Below are 25,542 nucleotides of genomic sequence, written 5' to 3'. Positions count from 1 at the left end.
CATACACATAGATAGCATCGACAAATCATGTAAATGTATTTTGACAAAATATTCAACTCACTGATAAGTGTTCGGTGAGTTTTATCCTAAAAGCTGTGGGTGAGTCATGGAAGATATCGATGCTAGGTATCTTTTTAGATAACTCGTATTTCGCACATATACGTATAATAGGCGCTTGTTTTTCGAGATGGGATTCAGTTAACGGTACATGAAAAAAAGTTGTGGATATACAACTTCTGTTGTACCGGGTTTGGACTTCTGGTGTACAACTCTTCGTGCGGTACGGTTTTTACAAATCCCGCGGGACCAGTTTGTTTTCCTGGGATAAAAAGTACTCTCCGCTTTTAACCTTATAATCTATACATTATATTTTTTCATATATAGTTAAATAATATATACTTAAAAAAAATATTGATTTTTTAATGTTTTATTTTATAGTTTGAATTATATTGATGAAATTAATTAGACATGATATTGTATAAATATAAATTATTTATTATTAAACTCTTTATTTGTATACCACAACATTAACATATTTAAAATATATATAACAAAAACAGAAACATATCGAAAGAAGTAAGAATTATCAAGTATACCTACTCATAGAATGTACTTAACTAATTTCAACATATTGTTGCACGCTAGAAACGGAGGGAAGCATATCTTATGTATTCCCAACAAATAAATAAATAACTCTATCTAAAATTAATTCCTAACTTACCAATCAACAAAGCTGATTGGATGCTTAGTCAAGGCGTGAAGAAAGAACAAACGCTTTTATAATATTAGTAAGGATTTCCTCAATGATAAAATAGCTTGGGGGCATTAATTATCGCTCTAACCAGGTTGGTTTAATTTTTGCAAATGTCAATTTGAGATCGTGATATCAAAAAAGACCACCAGCCAGAGTTTGTCGTGAACTTCTTTTTAGGGCTCGTTTGGGATCCTCCATAACCATATATTATTATTTATATATTTGCGGAATTTTGCATACAAATAGTTTGGAAACGGTCATTGCATACATTTTATCCAGGGCAAATAAATGAGGTTTTTTTTAAATCTTATATTTTTTTTCACCACACTGGCTCGTAACGTGGACCTTATTACAAAGGCATAATCAGGCTCGTTAAAGCATAAGGCTCATAATACCAGATATTAGACACGCGTGTTTTGTTTAAAATGACCGTGCTTGTGCTTAATTTATGATTAAGTTTAGTTTGTACCTCACTGCAAGTTAAATGTGTGAAGATGGAATATTTTTAATGTAGATTATTTTTTTAAACAACTAAGAGGCTAAAAATAGTAGACATTTCTTTATTGAACAAATATTTTTACCATTGAGAAAATGATGATAAATGAACGTTAATAATTGTAACCCCTACTGTGGGTATATCTACTGTTTAGAAGGCTTCTCTCGACAACTGCCTCAATATGTAAACAGTGTGTAATAAATAAAATTCTATTCCACTCTCGCACGCCACTGTTGAGCTCTAAAAGCGCTAATGAGAGCAAGCCAGACAGATTGATAAAAATATTAACTCGGATGATAACGTCAGGAATACTGTAACATAGGTATTGTCTCACATTGAAAGTTGAGACGAATAACACACTCATACGCAGTAGGTTTGTGTTATCCGCACGTATATATTATATCCCTACACCCTTCCATTGTTGCGCATGCGCAATAGTGCACATTAAGCTAAAGGTAAAAAGACTCCTCTTTGTACATTTATAATAAGGTAGGTAAATGAAAAGTTTGCAATTCGTTGTTTATGATCCGACCCACACCTAAGACGAAAGATATTTTTTTTAGTGCATGTTTGAGTTTTAAGCTTTCTTGTAATTAAGCCAGTAATATCATAACATCTTTTTACCACATGCCTGTTTTTACCACAAAGTGATTGTTGTGATCTGAACTATAGTTCAGAGTTCGATCTCCGAGAGATGGAAATTTATAAGTTCTGAATTTTCCCTAGTCTATATTTATAGTCTATATAAAATACTCCAAAAACTGTTTCGATCGATAGCCTCATGTGCCCGTAATTACACCGGCAACCATGCCTTCTACACCGGAAAACAGCAACGCTGCTTTGCGGCAGAAATAAGTAAGGTACTTCCCCGACGACTTCTGTCACAAAAGGCTTTACTTTTTTAGTTAGTTACTCACAGGCCAGGATCTTGAAGGTGTAAGTGTTGCGAAGGACGTAGATGACGATGACGACGACCAAAGCGAACAACAGCAGGCCAATGCTGATAATGACCCACACGTACGCTGGTATCGCGGCGTCATCACTCCTCGCGTCGGGCGACACGCAATCCAAGTTCACGTCACCAACGAGTCTACAAAACAAAACAATCCATTCCATTGTTAAAGCTCCGAATACTAAAATGCGGTACAAACTGCGGAGTTTTTTGTCGACCTCCCATGGCGCAGTAGTGGGCGGGCGCTGTTGATTTGATAAATAAATATTAATATTATTAAATTAATAAATTTGATATTCTCAAATTTTTATTCTTGAATTTTGTCTGGTTTTGCCTGGTTGGCTTTTGTCGTGGCTAGTTACCACCGACAACGTCGTGCCGCCAAGAAATTAAGATTTCCGATACAATGTTACGTAGTAAACGCGAAGGGGACGGGTTTATTATAACTGCTATACCCCTAATCTAATAGGTTAGCCCGCTATCATCTTAGACCGCATCAGCACTTCCATCAGGTGACTCGTCGAAAATTAAACAAAAAAATACATGTATAATCAGTGGCGTGCATAGAGGGTATGCACAGGGTATGCAGATGATATAAAGTGAAGAAATTTTCCAGTACAAGTTATAAAATCTAGGATGGGCTTTTTAAAGCTCTTACAATGCCTATGCTTAAGTTTTTTATAACTCGTACTTTTGATTTTTTTCATTTTATATCATCTGCTCGCTTATTGCATACCCTGTGCATACCCTATATGCACGCCACTGCATGTATTCTATAATTTAACCCAATCTTAGTACTTTAGGTAGTACTCACAATTAATAAACTAAAACAAATTAACCTTTACAAAACTATAAATATTATAAATCCTAAAAATACTGAATAGAATCAGGCTTGCACAAAATGTCTGGACGAAACCATATAGTAGGTACATATATAACTAACATGGATAATGGATTCATAAATGGTTTATAATATTTAGAGTTAAGCACCTTGTAAAACTGCATTAAAAGCAATAAATATGACAAAAACAGCCTTGCTCGTCCGAACAACTTTAATGGAATTGAGGGATGACTCAGCTTTTCCGATAAAAACATTAATATCCAAATGGAATCGCCAGGTTCTAAAGAAGTCCTTCAAATCGTAATTATAGGAACTTTACCAGGTATTAATTTATATCTAAAAAAATCATTCGACATAAAGTGAATTGTAATACAAATTTCAGACAGTGGAATAGGAAGAACAGGTGGTCTGCTCTTCCTATTCCACGTCGCGCGTCGTACACGTTACGATGCAAAACACCTCTACCAGCCCAGATAATCACTTGTATAGCCTACATGGAAAACTCGTCGGTTTTCGAGTGGCATTTCATCAATCAATAACAAAGAAGTTGTTGTTTAATGGTCGATGCCAAAATGTAGACATGCTGATACGCTGTCCACTCCATTACGCCGCGTGGTAGATTACTGAACCGTGAACGCCTAAGTTAGTGAACGCTGTATCGGAACTTAAGAGAATAATCGTTCGATGTCGAGTGGAAACCATAGGGTTGTGTGGGGTTAATATAATTTAAATGCGCCTAATAGGTAAGGCTGCTACCATCTTAGACTGCGTCATCACATACCATAAAATTAGATTGCAGTCGAGGACTTTTACAGGAATAAAAAAAACTGCCTTCAGCACTGGTAATGCCTTAGTGGGTTAATGGCAGCTACAGCTGAATGGTTTTCAGCTGTGTGTTTGTTTTCTTAACAAATCGTACCTCAGATTTCAAAATTATTATGTGAAACTTACCCTGCGATACAAGATCCGCATTCCGCTACAGATTTGACGCAGTGGGAAGGTACCCGTCGCGGTTCACGCTTAAGCTGCTCGCAGTCCAGGCACCTTCGACAAGTGTATGCGACGTCTCGATCGCAGTAGAAGTCGGTCTGGCATTGGTCGTCTGTTTTACACGACGTTGGCTGCGCTTGCGCACCCGTGTAAATGCACGCAGTAGCCGCGCAAGCTACCAGTGCCCTGTAATAAACAAAAGAGCCACATCGTGAGGAAACCTGCATGCCTGAGAGTTCTCCTTTATATTTTCAAAGGCGTGTGGAGTCTACCAATCCGCTCTAGTCCTCCGTGGTGGACCACGGCCTTAACCACTACAAATCACGGGTCTCATAGTGGAAGGACACCCGTGATTTGCCTGCCCTATTCAGTAACATTTCAAAGTTTTCACCTATCGCAAATATTGAATGAAATTACAGTTTGCCATCACAACAAGCGGGTCTATTTCAGGGCGAGATTATTTCAGAATAACAGTTCAATAACCTAAACAATTCTGGTATTTCTATCGATTTTCTCATTTCTGATGTACTCGTAGTGTAGATATTTTTTCATATCAAAGTGTCCGTACACCAGAATGGTAAGACTATGAATATAAAACTGGAACCACACTCTCGCGGGGCTGCAAGAATGCTGTTTGGCTTAACGTGCTCTTTGAGGCACCGCAAATAATACACCTACTGATAATTTATTTACGTTAAAACTTTTATCAAGACCCTGAATTTAACATGGTAATTTAACGGGATTGAAGCAGTACGCCCCAGGTTATCCTCCATATGCTTGCGAAGTCAGCTATTCCAAAAGAAAAGCCCGGCCAAACTGTCAAAAAAATAAAGCAGCTGTTTGAAGAATTGATTATCTATCATTAAAAAAATTCGAGTCAGTTATATTTAAAATCTAAAATGATGCCGCACTGGTGGGGCTTGTGTAAGGTCATGGGCGTACCCAGGAAAACCACCGCAGACGATTTGACCTAAAAAAATCTCACCTGCACCCCCGAGACCAAAAGCTGGGTACCGCCATGTGTAGTCATTGGCATATTGATGCATGATATACTTCAAACTTTACGTATCTAGATTATCTTCGTATATATTATAAGTACGTCTTATTATAATAACGTAAACTATAATTATAAAATAGAATGTCTTACTAGATACTATATAAAAGCGATAGGCGATAGCAAGAATGATTCACTCCAGCTTACCAGTGATTATTCCAGCATATTATACTTACCTACTTCAGTATGCCTACTGTACGCGTTTATCTTGATATATTATTGATTGTTAATACCTACTTAAATATAAAACTTTCTTAATTCAAATAGAATGCACTTTTGATGCTATTAGGCAATAGGGAATTGCAGCACTTTATCTATGATAACCCAGATGATTATATCAAAATCAGCAAACCATAGTTTGCATACTCATTGATAGTATATTTATAGTGTTTTGAAAATAGAATAATGGCCATTACTAGACTATCAAAGAAAAGTATATGATCTATGGCGGGGACGCGTGTGACACGATCGATTGGCGGGAAAGAAAAGTTAGCACGTATTTGAATTAATTAATTGAGAAAAGGAGATTAAGTAAAGTATGCTGATAGAAAGTTACAAATTGGGAATAGACGATTTGTAATGGAAACGATATAATGGTACCTGATGTTGCATAAGATAAATATATTTCTAATATCCTTTGGGTTATTTAGGTATCATATATGGAGCCCTTGCACGTCATGTTTGACTTATCTTATATGTTTTCTATCAAAGGGCCTAGCGTTGTTACATAGACATTGTTGTATATGTGATTATAAGTCTTGTTTTAATTGATTGCATAAAAGAGCAACGGTAGAGTTCCTTTCCAGTGGTCTTCTCTGCCGAAAACATCTTTTCGAACTGTTAGTACAGTCATTTCAGGGTAACAAGTAATATGAATTATAGAAAAGCTTAATATACAGTATTAGTCGTTCCAGTTATTTAATTTTACTGCTTGGGGTGTCGGGTTTATAGAGTACAGACCCACAAAGCTGCTCTAATGCAGGTTGGTGGGCTTTTATGATATCCTATTTATATCGACATAAAACATTATTAGAGGTCAATAGCTTATTCAGATTTTGGTAAATTTGATGTAGTGAATGCTGCCTCATCCTACTTTTAAAAAATATTAAAAACTATCGTAATTATAGATTGATAGGTAATAGGAGGAGGAAAGTTTTTCGGCTTGTCTTGCTTTCATGCAGCACCTCTCGCGTTCGTTATGTCTCTACTAATGTTATTTATAACTAAAAATAAAATAAGACATAACGAACGCGAATAAAACAAAAAAAATTACGACACGACAAAATTACGCAAATTGTAACAGCACATTGCGGCGTAGAGTAGGCACAAGCTTTTATACCAGTGCTTTAAACGCAGTATTAGATCTACTTTTTTTTAAATTCAGCGCATAAATTGTTAATTAGTGTTAATAAAACTATTTATTACACACAGTTTGCCTGACCGATTTGAGGTATGGGTTTAATATAACTGTCATACCCCTAACTGGTTAAACATCTTAGATTGACATTAAGGGCAACTTGAAAGTGTGGGTGAATCTGGGTTTTAGAACAAAGACGTTCCAGAGTAAAGATAGACGAAACCAACCTTCAATTAGAAGCAACAAGGAGCTGCAAAATATAGGCTCCCCTGCACGCAGCCGATATTATACACTATTTTCAATAATATTATATATTATTAGGTTTCCGCGAGGTGCCTAATACCTTCTAAGGCTCCCCCCACACACTTCAATATTATCAACAATAATCTGCATATTGTCAATAATATTGCCTGTGCGGGGAGCCTAAGGTGATTTGTCTAATGTACATAACTAATATGTATATCATAACAAGTGCTTTGCAAGTACGTTGTACACAAACAAGTGGAGACTTCGTCACGCGAGAGTCGAGCGGTGCAGGGCGCACGTTGCGCTTGCGGCCGGCGGCCTCCGGATTCGCTGACGCATCGAATGGCACGATAACGATAAAATGGCCTGATCTCCAATAACTTTTGCCTTATCTGTCAATTATTTATTATTATGTTTGCTATCTTAGTTTACATTACAAACAAGCTAGGAATTATTGATTACTTAACCATTAGCTTTACGTTAGATTTACTTTGGTGTCTTAACAAGCTTTGCAAATATGCGTTGAACAGTAGTTCTTTCCCGTGACTCCGTTCGTGTGGTTTTAATGTGTATGCCTGACTCCTGCACTAGATACCACTAGACAAAAAAACATGTTTATCTCTTGCTCTGCAATGCTTTGCATTTTGCGTAGGTAGGTACGCATTTTTCCGGGATATAAGTAGGTACGTACGTATGTAAATGCAGTATTGAAAACTATAATCTACATATGTATTCGATCCAGATCTGTTTAACCGTTCTAGCTAGATTGAGTAACTAACATCCATCCAAACTTTTATTTTTAATATTACATACCGAATAATAGTATACCTAGAGGGGTACATCAGTCTATATCTACATTAGTCTATATATGTATTACCATATTTAACACATAGGCTATTTATTTACATTGTACAACAAATGCAAAAAACTGGAATCTCATTCCGATCTTAGCAATTCATACCGAACCACTATAGGTGTTCACCTAGAATGCTAGCTTTTCATTTACCGTTGTAACAAGTGATATTCAATTGCTTAAAACGCACATAAATTGGAAAAGTTGAGTGCTCACGAAAGAGAAACTGAATTCCTAACCACAAGACTATCCAACAACTTATAACATAGGTAGGTATACCTGCAACAAATAGGTAAAATAGTATGCAAAAATACTTTACAGCTTTATTTAACAGTTAAAAAGGCGTATAGATGGCAATTTGAAATCAAACCTATGAACGTAAGCTACATAAAACTAAAAGTAGGTCCTAGGTAGGTACTATTTTTTCAATTCTGTAAAAATTATAAATAACAATTACCGCTCTTACGATCAAAACAAGGTGACTAGAACTAAACAGAGGCAAGTCTAAATAAAATAGTATTTAAAACATGACTAAGAGCCAGTCCACACGGCGCGTTGCGTCAGCGTTGCGTCGACGCAGCGCTACCACTGCGTTGTTTTACATACAAATAACCAAGGTGTTCACACGGCGCGCTGCGTCGTCGCAACGCACACATGACGGACAGCAGCCCCCGAGACGAAGCGGGAGGGGGTTTACTCGTGCGACGTCGGAGCGTCAGCGCTCAGTTGCTTGTGCGTTGACAGAGAGGATACACGGAAGCTCATTTCGTTTTACGTTTACGTTTTTGTATTTAGTTTTATTTGCAGGGTAATTAGTTTTATTTGCAGGGTAAAATGAATACCATTGAAGAAATTGACATAGATTACTTGATTACATTGATACAGGAAAGGGAAATTATATGGGACAAGTCAAACGTAGATTTTAAAAATAAAAATTTAAAAACAAAAGCCTGGGAAGACATATCAAAAGTTTTATTTCCTGATTACGAGAATTTCACAGCTGAACGAAAAAATAAAGTTGGTGAGTTCACAGTACAGATATTTATGTTTTTTTTATTTAAGAGGGCTTTCAAGATTTTCTTGCACCGCCAATTCCGCGATCAGTACAAAATTGAGTAGTCCACTTGCAAACCACGTTATGTTAAAAAAAAAACATTTTTTATCCAATGGCGCCAATCGGTTAAGGATTTAAAATATTAACGTCAGCATTTAATATACTGTGTTAAAACTCGCTATGATAAGAATAAAATGGGATTGAAATCTCAATACTTTTGCAAAAGTCGTTATGTTGATCGGCAGTCCACTTTCAAAAATCGCTAAGTTTGTATTAACTTGCAAACGACGCTAAGTTGCGTGGTGACTTTTGCAAAAGCCGCCATCTTGAGTGCCAGTACGCATAATACTGTCGAAGTGCATGCACGCGTTGCTTTCTTCAGATACTGCAGGCTTTTAAAAACGAGGTATTTTCTATTAAAATTATCATGGAGTATCAAGAACAAGAAGTTGTTTTGGCACCAAACAGAAGAGGACGTAAAAAGATAGCTGATAAATCTACATGGAAGAGAGAACTTGAGAAGTCGAAACGGTAAGATTATTATTTTATGGTTACCTTTTGTAAATAGGATAGATACCTGGTTATTTGCTGGGGATTTTTTTGCTCTATTGTTATTTATTAATGTGCCTATCTGTTTTGTTTTAGACATATGCCTAAGGGACTGCCAGTTATACCACAATGTGTACATGGAAATTCAAAACAGGGATACAAGTGTAACGACTTAACGGTTCAAGACTACAGTAAATTTCATCGGAATTTTTATTCAACTTCAGTTAAAGTCACCCAAGATACTTTTTTATTAAAATACTGTACAGCGCAAACTCCTAAAAAAGAAGGAAAGAGAAAATCCCAGACTATATGCTATTTTATACCAAAGCACGAAAATTTGGCTGGAAGACGCCGCGTCAAATTAATTAAGGTGTGTCAAAAAGCAATGACCACAATTCTGGGAATCTCTAGGGACAGAATTCAAAGAATTTGTAAACAGCATTTAATCACGATGGCAATGCCGAAAGAAAGAAGAGGAGGTAATAGAAAGTCCAATCTGTATTCTGATCGCACAGAATCCGTAAAATCGTTTATAAAGGGACTTGAAGCTTTGGAATCACATTATGTTAGAGGAAGATCTACTGTGCAATATCTGAGCAGCGATCTAAGTATAAAAAAATTGCATAAACTTTACAACGATGACGCTCAGAATGTGTCAGTGAGATATGAATTTTTCCGACGTATCTTTAACAAGTACTTTAATTTGAGTTTTAAGTCTCCCGCTACAGATGCATGTTCTAAATGCATTCAATTAAAAGAAGTTATTAAAAGAGAACGCGACACAGCAAAAAAACAGCTGCAAATAGCTCAGCTTCGTATTCACAAGCTAAAGGCCAAATGCTTTTACACTAGCCTCAAAACACAAGGCGACAACGAAATAATTTTCTCTTTTGACTGTCAAAAGAATTTGGTTTTACCAAAAGTACCAGACCAGAGTGCCTACTTTAGCCGACAATTGTATACGTATAACTTAACAGTATGTCAAGGGCCATCTCGTGGGGCTCAAAACTGTTTAAACACATTTATTTACACGTGGTTGGAAACTGAGGCAAAGAAAGGATCTAATCAGATTGCTTCGGCGGTATTTCATCGGCTAATGAATACCAATTTTGAAGACACTGTTAGTCATATTAAATTATTTTGCGACGGTTGTGGGGGGCAAAATAAAAACTCAATCGTTTTGGGAATGTTGGCATATTGGCTAAAAACAAAAGCTCCACGTCACATCAAGAAACTTACGCTGATATTCCCTGTAGTGGGGCATTCATTTTTGCCCCCCGACCGTGTATTTGGAAATATCGAAAGAGAAATACGTCCTTTAGAAGTCATTGTGGAACCCCAGACATATTTTGATATTTTTAAAAAGTATGGTACGGTTCTCAGACTAGGCAGCGACTTCCATTTTTATGATTGGAAATCAAGCGTTAAAAACGTACTTAAGTTACCTGGATCTTGGCACTTTCAATTTAATGCCTCTAAAAGATTCTTTTTAAGAAAGGATAAAAATAATAGAATTGCCATTAAAGGGGAACCTAATTATGTATCTGAGGTAATAAATTATGGCAACGTTTGCAAAAGAGGCAAATCATTCGAAAATATTGTGCCCGTTATGATGAATGTTGGAGTTCCAGTAAAACCAGTAAAGTTAAATGATGTGCGAAATCTTTTGAAAAAACATTTCGGTGAAGATTGGGCTTCTTACGATTATTTACAATATTACAATTTTCTTCAAGAAGAACCAAATGAGACTGTTATAGAAGAGACTGATAATGAAGAAACCATAATACACGAAGAAATAGACTTAAGAGTGTAATAATAGATAAAAATTGTAATTTCTTAAGAGTAGAGGAAAATAGAAGCTTATATTTGATTATTTCAAAACTGCCTATGTTGATTGCATACAACTGCAAAACTATCTATGTTAAAAAATCTTTTGCAAAACTAGCTATGTTTAATTTTAAAATGCAAATTAAATGATTATTATGAAAGAGTGATTTTATTTGCTAACATAATTTAATTCGATGTGCTACTAAGTTCATGTAATACACAAAAAAATGCATCTTAATATCGTAATTTTAAGTCTAAACATTTTAATTAGTTTTCTCAATTAATTGCTGCATAAACTTAACGGGGTTTGAAAGTGGACTACTCAATTAATATCTCGACACTCTAAAATTTTAAAACTTAGGGAATTTAGATTAGCGTGAGTACTATTTTATTACTTAGCTCAAAACTAACCTAGACTACGCTGAGTAGGTATAAAATATTATTTTTTTACTGATCGCGGAATTGGCGGTGCAAGAAAATCTTGAAAACCCTCATAATACAATTATACCTTATTTAGCTGCCAAGGCAGAGTTCCTCTAGTCATAAAATAGGTCGCATATTGCTGTCTTATGACATTCGGTGCTGTCTGTTCTTCATGTACGGGTTGTATTGGGAGAAATTCATCAACACTTATAGCAAATTTATCTCTTTGTCTAAAACCGTCTCGATCAGCGACAAAATTGTGTAATACACAACATGCTTTTATAATGTCAGTAGCGAAGTCATAGGACACGTCTATCGGTCTGTGAAAAATGCGCCATTTGTTAGCCATAATCCCAAAAGCGCATTCGACATATCTTCTGGCTCTGCTTAGACGGTAATTGAAAACCTTTTGTTGTAAGTCGAGATTTTGACCGCCATATGGACGCATAATATGTTTGCTCAGTCCAAAAGCTTCGTCACCCACAAATACATACGGGGTTGGTATATTGCTACCAGAGAGTGGCTGGGGTTGAGGTAGTGGTAAGTTGTTGTTAATCATTAGCTCGTACAGTTTAGAATTTTGTAATATGGTTGAATCGCATTCTTTTCCGTATGCACCGATGTCGACAAATACGAATTTGTAATTTGAATCCACAATAGCTAGCAACACAATCGAAAAAAAGGCTTTATAATTAAAAAAAAGTGAGCCACTATTTGCAGGATTACACACGCGGATATGTTTGCCGTCGATGGCACCAACACATTGAGGAAAATTTGCCTTTACATCAAAACCCCTCGCTATTGTTTGGAAACTTTCAGTTGTCAGTTCAGGGATGTTGTCTCGAAGAAGATTGGTCCATATAGCACGACAAACTCTTTGTATTATATATGCAATAGTAGATTTTCCCCGTTTGAATTTGAAATGTAAATCAGTTATTGAATTTCCACTTCCTAGGTATCTGAAAAGAAAATAATTATTATAATATGCATTTATGAGATAGATAGATACCCGAAAAAAAATACTGACATATTCAGACATCGATAGCAAATAACTTTCTCTATGTAACCAATTAATTCTGGAATCGCGAAAAAAATAGCAGCTGTTGCATACATTTTGATTCAGTAGGTATTGCTTTTTGTATGTAACAGCTGTTATATTTTCACGATTCCAGAGTCGGTCACATAGTGTTTGTTAACGATATCTGAATATGTCATTAAATTTTATCGAGAAATTCACTATGTATAAATTATTAAATCATGTTTACTATTGGTTTTGCAGGTAATGATTTAATAAAAAAATGGAGAAGTGTAAAAGATAATTACTTCAGATATTCAAAAAAATTAAAAGAAGCATCAAAATCGGGCTCGGGCGCTACGAAACTGAAGAAGTATCATTTATACAATCAACTCCTTTTTTTGAGAAAAGTGGAACAAAATGCCACCGAATCTAGCTTAGACTCGCCTAGAGAAATCAACAATGAATCTACGTCTACAAATGATGACATTACCACAGACAACACTCCGCGCTATGTTCCAGTCGCGCGCAAAAGGGCAATGCAAATGGATGAGTTTGAAAGAGAAGGACTAAAACTTCTCAAGGAGCCGGAAAATCGCCATATGTCCTTTTTCAGAGCTATATTGCCATCTATTCAAGAATTTTCCGACCGAGAAACTCTCCGTTTCCAAAGTAAAGTTATACAAATTATAGATGAAATGCGGTATGGACAAACATCATCATATGTGAGTGGCCCATCAACGTCTCACCAACCACCATATGGGTATCAAACAGCAAATTTTCAAAGTACATACATTTCTGATTTTAATAATTCAATTACATCTCCAGAAACATCTCAAGCAAGTGAAGAAACTGAATACGATTTTTCTAATTTGTAATTACTGGATGATATCTCTCTTAAATAATGTCTAAATTTAAAATTATGACAATTGCTGATTATTTGTGAGTTGATTACTAATTAAACAAACCAAAAAAACTGTTATATTTTTATTACTTAAATATATTTATATAGTTACCTTAAAGTGATTCCCAGCATTTCTACTGGTTCCACTGGATTCCTCATATTAGTATAGTTTTTTCGTATGTGTGGTTCTAAGGACTTCAATAAACATTCGAAGCTGGATACACTCATTCTAAAAAAATTATAAAACTTCTTTTCGTCTAATAGCAACTCCCGATATTCTAAAAAAAAAAACTGTCCATCACGATTTCTTAATGAAATGAAAGGACTGATCCAGTACCGTCTTGTGATCTTGCGTCGATTTCGGCGGTGACGTAGTAATAGGAGCAATGCTAGACGTCTTTTCCGATCCATGATTTGCTATAGACTGACTGCGAATTTTTTTCAAAATACTTGCCGCAACTGTGCGTCGCCGCTGCGCCGACGGAACGTTGACTGCGTCATAGTAACGCTGCAGCGCCCGTGTGGCCGGCTATGCGTCAAAATATTTGCGTTGCGACGACGCAACGCAACGCAACGCGCCGTGTGGACGGAGCTTAACAGAAGCTTTTCAACGCGAGGTGTGCAAAACAACAAAAAGGATAATAGCAAAGACCGAGAGATACATGGGCGGGCGCGAGGGAAGAGTCTTCACCGAGTCGCCGATCTGCTTATTCACTGCACTATTTTAATTTAATACAAATCCACACGTGTCCTGAACGCGAGCTCTTCTAAAACGGACGGTGATGCAATCAACGATAAAATTACTTGAAACTTGTGGTAGCTTTTACTTATTTTAAAAAACTTCATTAGGGCTCTCAATTCTACGGATTTATACCAGACTTAGTGAGGGTAATGTACCTGTTCAACTGTCTTTCACTAAACATACGGAAACAAACGTACTTAACTCAAAAAGTAGTCGACTGACTGAAAATTCATGTAACACTCTTATATGAATTTTCAGTCAGTCGACTACAAATTCAGTGTTAATATACAGTTTTAAATATCAGAAAAGGTATGCAATAAGATACGATTAAAAATAGACGACCCATGAGCAAATACTAAACTCAATTTTCACTCAGGCTTAAGAAGTCTTAATTTTGAAAATAATGTTTTTATATACATACCTAATCGTATGCAATACATCCACGAACAATAAACACCTGTCTCAAGCATGTTACAACTTGTCAGGGGATTTAGTCAATCGATATCTACCTGCTTCCAAAAAACGTTACGATTGTAATCTAGGACAAACGCAATATAACTTCTTAAGCGTCTTAGAACTATTTTTTATTAGTGAAGAAGAAGAAGTATTGTTTATGGATGAATCAGTACACACAACTGTATATAGTATTAAAGTTTTTTTTCTCAATAAAGCTAGTATACGTATACTATTCTCAACCTTTCCACTTAAGTAACGACCTATGAATACCTATGCTACCTGTTGAACACGGATTATAAACGTTTAGATGTTATAAATATGGTTAAAACTAACTGTCAAGCAAGATAGGACAATTCTTACAGTATCTGGGTTAGCTTAACAGGAGACTGACCTAGATTTAGAGTAGGTGCTCAAATCTGGAGAGTTGGCAAGTTTAGGAAGCATAGAATGAAGATTTACAGGTGCGGCACATTTTTATCCATGGCTGCCTTCGGATGGATGAAAATGAAATCTTTACAATGAAGTTAATGTTATGGTTTATTAGATCACCTTCTACTTATTCCGAAAATATTTTTTTTTTGTTTTTTAATTAATATTGGTTTTTGGCTCAATTAATTTTTTTGTTTAATTGAATGCCAGTTTTTTGAAAATCAGAACTAGGAATTTTGTTTGTGATACTGATAGAGCTAAGAGTTCATATACTGCATAAAATTTCTCAATCAAAATCAAAAGATTTTGAATGATGTTATAATCATAATTAATATGAGTGAGTATACTGTTATACTATACCAATCATGGAAAACAAAATATTAGTAAAAAATGTAAGCGATGAATCTGATTAAGTCGTTTTGGACAATTCTGATAGTAACAGTGGATGGAGAAGAAGAAAAAAAGTTAATAGCAGAGACAAAATTAAGATTTATAAGTTTGTTACTGACTCTGAGGCCTTTTAAGTACTATTAAGCAACACGCACTGTTGGTGACCAAATCAGAAATGAGGAGATCCGTAGAACAACTAGTGCTATCGACAGCTCAGCTAGTAGCAAAGCTAGGAGAACTGATAGACGTTTGGGACCTAAGGAGTTGGCATGGCGACCCCAACGACAGACTGATGTGGTTGTGACAGTGGACAGACTACATCAAGCAAGTCGCTGGGAGCCACTGGAATCAGGCCGGCCAGGACTGTGGATTTCGGAACTCTTTATCTCTAGAGGAGACCAATGTGTACATTGGTCTCCTCAGTACACGTCAATTTCTTGAAGTGATAATAATGATGATGATGAATTATTAAGTATAGACAACTAAATTATAAATTTATAAATTTAATGTAAAGCAAAAGTTATTTTTAAGATATGAAATCTTAAAAATAACTTTCGATTTACATAAAATTTATTATAGCCATGGTCGAATTATCAACGCCAGTGCGGTGTACTAAACAATTTTCGCGCAAAATTAGCTCGATTTAAGTAGTATTTTTTTTCTATACCATTTATTAGTTAGAAAAATGCGATTGACCTTGACTTGTGCTAAATCTGTACGGATTCAAATCTAAATTATGTAACTTTTACGCGAAACAAACAAAGCTTCTACGAACATAACCTTGAGGTTCCAAATAACGTCTCTGTGGGAGGCCCCATGGAAACTTTACTTAAAATCGATACAAAATATTAGAGTGCCTATTTATAAAAATACAATTAAAGAAAATATGATACCTACCTATAATGAAGGATAGCACCAAGTACGAAGTAATATATTTAATAGCCAGTTCGTGATGCGTCATTAGTCTTTATTTTTAGTTAGGAAAACGGAATGGTGGACGAGTTTGCACGGTTAGTGCATTATGTGTTTAATCTATAAAGAGAAAGAGACAGCCGTAATCCGGTTTTTGTTCTCGCGGGAGCTTTGGCTAGGCACCGCGGGGTGTAAGCATGAGTCACCGCATTGCGTGTTCCCTGTGCCAAGCACTGGGTATCACAAACAGGCACGAAAAAAAACTAAACAAAATATTTCAAGTCGTTAGCTGCGCGCGCGCAGGTTACTTACACGTAGAACAACAAGATACCTAAGGCTGTCGTTAGAGGGAGATAAGGAGACATGATGCAATATTACGTCATGTTAAATATTAATACAATAAAATTAATGCTTTTTCTTAAATTGTTCGTGTAAGAGTGAAAAATAATAGAATAGAGCATTGATAATCGTTACCTAGTCTAATCCGAAAGCCGAATGCCCCCTGCATACAGTATGACTGACGGACGACTTGACGAATCTCTTACTCCAAATGGCTAGAAAATTCAAAAACTTTCTTTATCGAATGGGGTGGGGTGTTGCTAATAAATAGCTGATTAATTGTGTAAAAATTTTTCTTAGTCAATAAAAGTTCCGTCAAGACTAAAATCGGCTATGTCGGTAACTTGATAAAAATATTTTTTCGGTAGTAATAACTAGACTTTGTATTTTTTCATTTTCAACTTCACTAGATATATAATCTGATCTCGGCTCGGCTATTTTCCGAACAAGGGTAGATTTTCGATAATTCTCTAATGTACTTTGAATTGGAACTTAAAACCGGAATATTTGAAAAAGCATTTTTTTAACCAACGTCAAGCATTTTTTGTGCAGCAGTAATGCTACTTAGCGGCAGAAATAAGCATGGCGATACTTCCCCGGCAAAGCTCTGCCACGAAAAGCTCTAATACTATTAAATGCATTAACGTCAAACCTTCTTGAAAATGTTTTTTTTTTTGGTGTAATAACCGCCTTTCAGTTCAAATGTAAGTTTGTAGTTGTAGGTAAGTAAGTAAGGTTGTAGTTTGTACTCCCATTATAACAGTCAGTCTTCGAGACGACGTGACGTTAGTCTTTTCGATTACCTCCGTGGTGCAGCGGTGAGCGTTTTGGTTTTTAAAACGGAGATCCCGGGTTCAATTTCCGGCAGTTGATTTGGGAATTTATTGCTGGATATTCTTTGGTCTGGTGGGATTCTTTTGGCATGGCTAGTGACCAATCTTCCGACAAAGTCGTGCCGCCAAGCGATTTAGCGTTCCAGTACGATGTCGCGTCGAAACCATAGGGGTATGGGCTTAATATACCATATAGCCATACTTCTAACAGATTAGCCTGCTGCCGTTGTTAGACTGAATCCACTCACGTAATAACTACGTAAGTGACTGAATCATCAGTTACCATCGGGTGAGATTGGGCTCACTTTTAGACTTGTAAAAAAAAAGGAGTATCCACATGATATTGTATTGGACTCTTGTGATAAGGTCCCTTATCCACATTTCATACCTTCATTTTAAATTCTTAATGATGTTCAGGTTCCACTAATACATGGAGCACCCGCCGTTTCTCTTACAGGGCTCCATTTTTACAATTGCGTGCACATAATAAATTCATAAGAATAACTTGCATTAATATTGTCACCTTTCATTTTTCCGTCTTGGTTTATATGAATTCCAAATAAGTTCAACTTCACTTATGAAGCGTTCATACATATTTTATGTTTACATAACTATGCAGTTATGGTGATAACTTCGTTCGCCAACTTAAACCTAAAGACTACGAGAGTTCCAAACGCGCCCTGCTCTAAGAAGAGCCCACAACAAATTTAGCCGAGTAGTTTTTTTTTTTGCTATCACCAGTCAATTAATATTTAGCTATGAAGTTAGAGCAATTCACACCCAAGCTTTTTTATCATTTAAGTAATCCTTAATATTATAATAAGATCTTTCATTAAGCTTACAATTTATATAAAATTTGAACTTGTGGAATGACATCTCTACTATTTCATTTGGTAATTTGTTATAAAATAATAAACAAAGACCCTTGAATGAATTATTATTTTATGTAGCCTAGTAAACTTCACAAGTTAATTTTAACTTCTAATAAACATATTATTGTTACTACCAAAAAACTGTAGGTATTAATGGGTAGAATGGACTATATTATTAACAAACACTAGTTGATACCCGCAACTTCGTTCGATTTGTACTATCCCAGGCTCCTAAACTACGACTATGCAAAAAAACGTGTCTTTCTCTTTCTGTGAGACATTCTGACCTTATTCTAGCTCTAGCTCGAGGTTTGACACGCATTGCCTATGGATCGTAAGTGGTAACTCATAATGAATGACTGACGGACGACTTGACGAATCTCTTACTCCAAATGGCTAGAAAATTCAAAAACTTTCTTTATCGAATGGGGTGGGGTGTTGCTAATAAATAGCTGATTAATTGTGTAAAAATTTTTCTTAGTCAATAAAAGTTCCGTCAAGACTAAAATCGGCTATGTCGGTAACTTGATAAAAATATTTTTTCGGTAGTAATAACTAGACTTTGTATTTTTTCATTTTCAACTTCACTAGATATATAATCTGATCTCGGCTCGGCTATTTTCCGAACAAGGGTAGATTTTCGATAATTCTCTAATGTACTTTGAATTGGAACTTAAAACCGGAATATTTGAAAAAGCATTTTTTTAACCAACGTCAAGCATTTTTTGTGCAGCAGTAATGCTACTTAGCGGCAGAAATAAGCATGGCGATACTTCCCCGGCAAAGCTCTGCCACGAAAAGCTCTAATACTATTAAATGCATTAACGTCAAACCTTCTTGAAAATGTTTTTTTTTTTGGTGTAATAACCGCCTTTCAGTTCAAATGTAAGTTTGTAGTTGTAGGTAAGTAAGTAAGGTTGTAGTTTGTACTCCCATTATAACAGTCAGTCTTCGAGACGACGTGACGTTAGTCTTTTCGATTACCTCCGTGGTGCAGCGGTGAGCGTTTTGGTTTTTAAAACGGAGATCCCGGGTTCAATTTCCGGCAGTTGATTTGGGAATTTATTGCTGGATATTCTTTGGTCTGGTGGGATTCTTTTGGCATGGCTAGTGACCAATCTTCCGACAAAGTCGTGCCGCCAAGCGATTTAGCGTTCCAGTACGATGTCGCGTCGAAACCATAGGGGTATGGGCTTAATATACCATATAGCCATACTTCTAACAGATTAGCCTGCTGCCGTTGTTAGACTGAATCCACTCACGTAATAACTACGTAAGTGACTGAATCATCAGTTACCATCGGGTGAGATTGGGCTCACTTTTAGACTTGTAAAAAAAAAGGAGTATCCACATGATATTGTATTGGACTCTTGTGATAAGGTCCCTTATCCACATTTCATACCTTCATTTTAAATTCTTAATGATGTTCAGGTTCCACTAATACATGGAGCACCCGCCGTTTCTCTTACAGGGCTCCATTTTTACAATTGCGTGCACATAATAAATTCATAAGAATAACTTGCATTAATATTGTCACCTTTCATTTTTCCGTCTTGGTTTATATGAATTCCAAATAAGTTCAACTTCACTTATGAAGCGTTCATACATATTTTATGTTTACATAACTATGCAGTTATGGTGATAACTTCGTTCGCCAACTTAAACCTAAAGACTACGAGAGTTCCAAACGCGCCCTGCTCTAAGAAGAGCCCACAACAAATTTAGCCGAGTAGTTTTTTTTTTTGCTATCACCAGTCAATTAATATTTAGCTATGAAGTTAGAGCAATTCACACCCAAGCTTTTTTATCATTTAAGTAATCCTTAATATTATAATAAGATCTTTCATTAAGCTTACAATTTATATAAAATTTGAACTTGTGGAATGACATCTCTACTATTTCATTTGGTAATTTGTTATAAAATAATAAACAAAGACCCTTGAATGAATTATTATTTTATGTAGCCTAGTAAACTTCACAAGTTAATTTTAACTTCTAATAAACATATTATTGTTACTACCAAAAAACTGTAGGTATTAATGGGTAGAATGGACTATATTATTAACAAACACTAGTTGATACCCGCAACTTCGTTCAATTTGTACTATCCCAGGCTCCTAAACTACGACTATGCAAAAAAACGTGTCTTTCTCTTTCTGTGAGACATTCTGACCTTATTCTAGCTCTAGCTCGAGGTTTGACACGCATTGCCTATGGATCGTAAGTGGTAACTCATAATGAAATCTGGAATTATAGCATTTATGGCGTATCAGCCGTACGGGTATCTTACTGATAGTCGTACACTTCCCTCCCGCAACGTGATTGTGAGATACTCTAATTTTACATAATCTTCGTAACTATGTCCAAGCAGAATGCTTCAAATGGCAAGATCTACATAAATTAGATTGGCTTGATTTGAAAAATCTTATTTTTTGTACATTCCTAATAAGTTGAATAAATAAAAATAAATTTTTAATTTTTAAATTGTTTTTAAAGTAAAACACTTCATTGTGGCTTATTTTAAATGTAAAAACCATTGCCTATAAACAGACCCAACACTTCACAGGGTATCTAAAAAACAAATCCTACAAAGTGCTACCCTGTGGTCATTAAGCTGAGGCATTGATGCTAAGCAACTACGCTCTTCAGAAGGGAACACAGCAATGTTGCATTGCGGCAGAAATAATCACGGCATTAGTACTTCTCCAATATTGACAACAAAAACTTTTTTTTAAGAAAGTGTAGGGAAAAATACCCTCCTTTTACTGAGCAATTCACTAAAGAAGTCAAATAGAATTTGGTCTAGCTATTTGTCAGTTTAGTACGACAACTTGACTCATTACTAATTGGAAAATTACTGACAAGGGTGCAATTACACACCAATATTATTTAAAATAATTAAAATATTTTCAATTATATAGAGTACGACTAAGTAACTGATCATGTAGCAGGTTCTTTGTTGTTATGTTTGTTATAAACATATTTTATTTTTAAATACTAAATAAGTATATAAAATCAGACTCATTACTACAGGCGTGAGCCTGGCGGCAACTACTTACAAAATATATAAAGAAAAGTAAACCTTGAAAATCTTTTTTTAAAAGAATAATAAAAACTACATACATTAGTTAAAAATCATAAGGACTAAAATTAGATATTATTACAATTTAAAAAAAACTTTTAAAGTTATGGGATTATAACATCAAAATAAATATCAATATTTGAGGTGGTGGATGATAGTTGGTCTCATCAAAATGGAAGTTTGAATCTTGAGAATGAAACTGACTTTAATGGAAAAACAGTAATAAAAAAAATAATCCATTGCATACTTTCCAAAAGTTAAGTTAACTTCTGCTATTCTGCAGTTAGTTGTAATAACGTAGTGACGTAGGTATTTTTTTTAAGTTATTCAGTTTTTGAAGCTTTAGTTATTTTTTTTTTTAAAGGCAAGTCAATAATTATATAAATATACTATATTAATATTCTAGAGAGAATACACATTAGATAATTTACTAAGCCTAGAATATAATAAATAGTTAATACTTCTACATACCATATCATAGTTGGCTAGTATTATTTATTCACTATAAACTTTTAGCACAGTGTTCCAGAAACTGAAACCCACAGTAATTCTCAATCACATAAAAATATTTTATAAAACACATGAAACTTCTCGCACGGGAGCTACACACAAAAACTACTTCACAGTTCAAACTTACAACGCACAACTGACGAGTGATTCAACACGTTATTATTTGCTTCATCTCGACAAAACAATACAAAAAAAAAACAACAAGTAAAGGATGACAGCAACCAGTTTGAAAAGCGGACAAGTCTCAACCTGCTCGAGTTTTATCTTTCTCTTTCATTTAAAGTCAAAAATCTGAGACAGAAGATACATTTTGACGTTTGTCCTATTCAATTCAATGATATAGTGATGTCTAATCGTAGATTTGTTTATTCCACATAATTGTCATTATTTTTTTGTGACTTTATTTAACGCCGCTTGAACAGAAATTAATGTTTAATATTATAATTTCAATTACGAGTTGTGGCAGTGGTTCAGATGGCTAACGAAGAAGACATTTTGTTAGTTTGTTTGCTACTTCATAGCTTTAGGTGATGGGTATTGATAGTAAAAATAGAACAGCAGTACATAACTGATTTATTATTTAATGTTTTTCATCAAATATCTTTTGCGGCTTTTAGTTAGGGGACGCATAGTAGATGAAATTACAGTTCAATAAGTCCGTTACACTTATTCAAAATACATTTTTTTTTCTTTATCATCTTCATCATTACTTCAACCGATGACTGTAGGACATAGGCCTTGCCATGTTTTACCAATTTCGTGTAGATCTGATAAGATAGAACTCCACAATAGACATCAGCGAAATCTTCGCTTAAGGTTTAACGATGCCGAAACATAACATACGTGAGGGTTTCAACGGTAGAACAAAATAAAAATTGTTCGAAATTTTCTTGGATAACCTACTGCATAGGAAGGACTCAGAATGTGATTTTAAATCCTACTTTTGAGAATACTCTACTTTGTGAGTGATAGGAGCTAAAACTGATGGATGCAAAATCCACTTTCATAGTTCCAAAGCTGGGCAGCCGTCTTATTAAGTGACTTAGAACACCGTTGCTTATCCAGCGCTATTTATTAATATTGGACTAACCTGTCCTATTTTAATGGTAACAATCTTCTCATTACTTTTTAGTAGAACGCTTAAAATTAAGAGAAAAACAAGTAAATAAAAATAAATAAAAACATTTGAGAAAAAATAGATTAAGTTCTGTGATGTTGACCACAGACCCCTAACCTTTGTTTTGACAAATGACATTTGTGTTGGAATGGAATTTTCGCTTTGTGCCTATTCCTTTCTGGAGAATTAAGATTATAGATTGGAGCATAGAGCAAAGTAATAAATATACTTAATTTAAATGAAGAACGAGTTGAACGCTCGATAAGCGGTACGAGAAGTGAACATTAGAATATTGTGCGCAGCGGGTTAACTCATTAATATTCTAAATTGTGATGAAAGCGGAGTGCAGCGAGAGCAGAGCAAATCTAACTGAAATGCCTCCAGTAGATAGGACCTCGGAATCTTCTCACCTGGTTCCACCGAGTAATACCCCGAGGCCAAGTTATTTAAACCTTGTCAGTAACATATGTGCATTAATTTTTATTGGAATAATACTTTACTGTTGCTTCAAGGATGGCGCAACCCTTTTCTCATTCCATCCCACGTTAATGGCTCTAGGGGTAAGTAAATATTACTTAGTAGTATTTGGAAGATATGCGTACCTGTATGTATTCTCAATGAAAGCAATATTTGAAAGCAAATGCATTGTTGCACAGTTATAGTTGGGTAAACTTGATTAATACCGCCAGTTGTACCTTGTTTTTTATTTTGGCATAAAAAATTAGATATATAATTGGCATATAGCTAAACAAAAAGGATCCAACCCACATTCAGGAAGTTTTGTGACATTTACAGTCTTAAAAATAAATGACGCATAGTGTTGCAATAGTTATGCAGTGTTTTGTCACACTTAAACTAACAGTACCTTTAAAATGTCAGAGATTGTAAAAACACTTCCTGACTATTGCGATTTTACACCACATTTCTCTGTAAGGCCCTGAATGACCTGAGATTATTTGAACGCTTTGATCCTTCTCGTTTAACTATGTTCAATGTTTCTGTTTTTCTGCTAAGAAATTTTCATAAACAGTGTTAGGAAACTGGTGTTATTACTCATAAGTTTCAACAAGCTTCAATACCTTCAGTGCAAGTTTTTACAAAAACATATTGTGATTGAACACATATGACCTGCATTGAAGAATTATGAAGGTTCTATATATAATACTAGCCCTTACCCGCGACTTCGTCTGCGTTTGATTTTGTTTTTAAAGTATTCAGTATCGCTAAGCCTTAAATGAGTATAGTAGTATATATATAAAACATGTGACTGTAAATTAATTATAGACAAATAATTTGCAATAAAATAAAATTGAGACTATAATTAAAGATCTATGCTATCCTATCTCTTAAGTTGGACCAGACTGCTTACGGTGTGCCAATTTAATTTAAAATCGGTTAAGTAGTTTAGGAGTCCATCGCGGACAAACATCGTGACAGGAGATTTATATAATATATTAAGATAGCATTAAAGGCTGAACCAAAAAAGGATCATGTGTCAACTGTATAGCTTATCTAAATACATCTTATCAAAACATAAACATTAAAAAAAAGTGCTTAGTTTTTGACCTATGTATCTTATCTTGAATTATTATCATTCCAGTGGTTAATTCTGATGACTTCCGCAATAAACGCTGTCACTCCAGGAGATTTAGCTACAGAGTGGATGCCAATCAGGCTACGAAGTGCTCGCCACTGGGTTCTTCAATTACTAGCAGGTTTCATCATTTTAGTTGGATTTCTAGTCATACTTACAAATAAAATTATTAATGACAAATATCATTTTCAAAGCCTACATGCTAAATTTGGTTTGGCTGCTTTAGTATTTGTTTGTTTCACTAGTTTTGGTGGCCTAGGTGCACTTTACAGTCTTAAAATAAAAGACTATATAGCTCCTATCTATATGAAATTACTCCATGCATCTGTCGGTCTGGTTACATTTTGTTTGGGTACTATAACAATCATACTTGGAAATTTCTCTAAATGGTGGTCTTTTGGTGAAGTTTTGAAATACACATGTCTTATGCTAGTTCTCATCATAATGACCTTGACTGTATTACGTCCATGCCTTAAGGTTTATTTTCGCTTGAAGGAGAGACTTGGCTACTCAAATAACTAACTTCATATTATAAAACGAGGCAAATATTACAAAAACCCTAGCTTTTTGCAAAACCTTCCATGTGCTATTTTTGCAATATCTGTTTTTATTGAAATTTTAAAAAGATGCTAAGAATAAATATTCTCAAGGTATTTTATATGTGTACAAATACAACATTGTGTAACAAGAAATAAATATTTTATTGATTGTTTTCCAATAAAGGCACAGAAATTTTGAATTTGGTGTTACAATTTTATTTTTAAGTATAAATAATATGTTGTAATAATAGGTTAAAAGGATTAATGTTTATGTTATTTAATTATAATATTGTTTCTTTATACCAAAGTTTTCAGATTAACTATATTTTTTGGATGGTATTTTCATATACAATTTACATTTATGAAAATTTTACTAACTTAAACATTAAAATTTAATTTGTTTTAAATAATA

General features: G+C 35.0%; 4 protein-coding genes across 5 annotated transcripts in view; 2 read left to right on the top strand and 2 right to left on the bottom strand.

The window, feature by feature from the left end:
• The window catches only part of LOC120623896, a 29,650-nt gene extending 7,584 nt beyond the window's left edge, over nt 1-22,066 (bottom strand). The window contains exons 1-3 of the mRNA XM_039890184.1: nt 21,842-22,066; nt 3,995-4,219; nt 2,168-2,340 (exon numbers count right to left, since the gene is read on the bottom strand). Of these exons, the coding sequence (XP_039746118.1) occupies nt 2,168-2,340; nt 3,995-4,219; nt 21,842-21,849 (406 nt within the window). The 5' untranslated portion in view covers nt 21,850-22,066. The remainder of the gene's footprint in view (nt 1-2,167; nt 2,341-3,994; nt 4,220-21,841) is intronic.
• LOC120623897 lies at nt 8,074-13,392 on the top strand. The gene is made up of 2 exons (XM_039890185.1): nt 8,074-8,564; nt 12,676-13,392. Exons 1-2 carry the CDS (start codon nt 8,378-8,380, stop codon nt 13,287-13,289), a joined length of 801 nt encoding a protein of 266 aa, XP_039746119.1. The 5' UTR covers nt 8,074-8,377; the 3' UTR covers nt 13,290-13,392.
• LOC120623895 (protein ALP1-like) lies at nt 8,846-13,839 on the bottom strand. 2 transcript variants are annotated; one of them, XM_039890183.1, is made up of 3 exons: nt 13,770-13,839; nt 13,428-13,544; nt 8,846-12,355 (listed from the first exon to the last, which is right to left on the bottom strand). In XM_039890183.1, the coding sequence occupies exons 1-3, from the start codon at nt 13,814-13,816 to the stop codon at nt 11,476-11,478; spliced, it is 1,044 nt and encodes a 347-aa protein (XP_039746117.1). In that variant the 5' UTR covers nt 13,817-13,839; the 3' UTR covers nt 8,846-11,475. The 2 variants fall into 2 exon arrangements, with proteins under 2 accessions (XP_039746117.1, XP_039746116.1); XM_039890182.1 differs by lacking the exon at nt 13,770-13,839 and having other exon boundaries at nt 13,428-13,747.
• A 1,086-nt stretch (nt 22,067-23,152) lies between the features above and the next one.
• Nucleotides 23,153-25,322, top strand: LOC120623783 (cytochrome b561 domain-containing protein 2-like). The gene is made up of 2 exons (XM_039890015.1): nt 23,153-23,557; nt 24,598-25,322. Exons 1-2 carry the CDS (start codon nt 23,330-23,332, stop codon nt 25,111-25,113), a joined length of 744 nt encoding a protein of 247 aa, XP_039745949.1. The 5' UTR covers nt 23,153-23,329; the 3' UTR covers nt 25,114-25,322.
• The last annotated feature ends 220 nt before the right edge of the window (nt 25,323-25,542 follow it).

This window comes from Pararge aegeria, chromosome 5, assembly GCF_905163445.1.
Source record: "Pararge aegeria chromosome 5, ilParAegt1.1, whole genome shotgun sequence".
Taxonomy (NCBI): domain Eukaryota; kingdom Metazoa; phylum Arthropoda; class Insecta; order Lepidoptera; family Nymphalidae; genus Pararge; species Pararge aegeria.
This window is presented reverse-complemented; position numbering and strand designations above follow the sequence as displayed.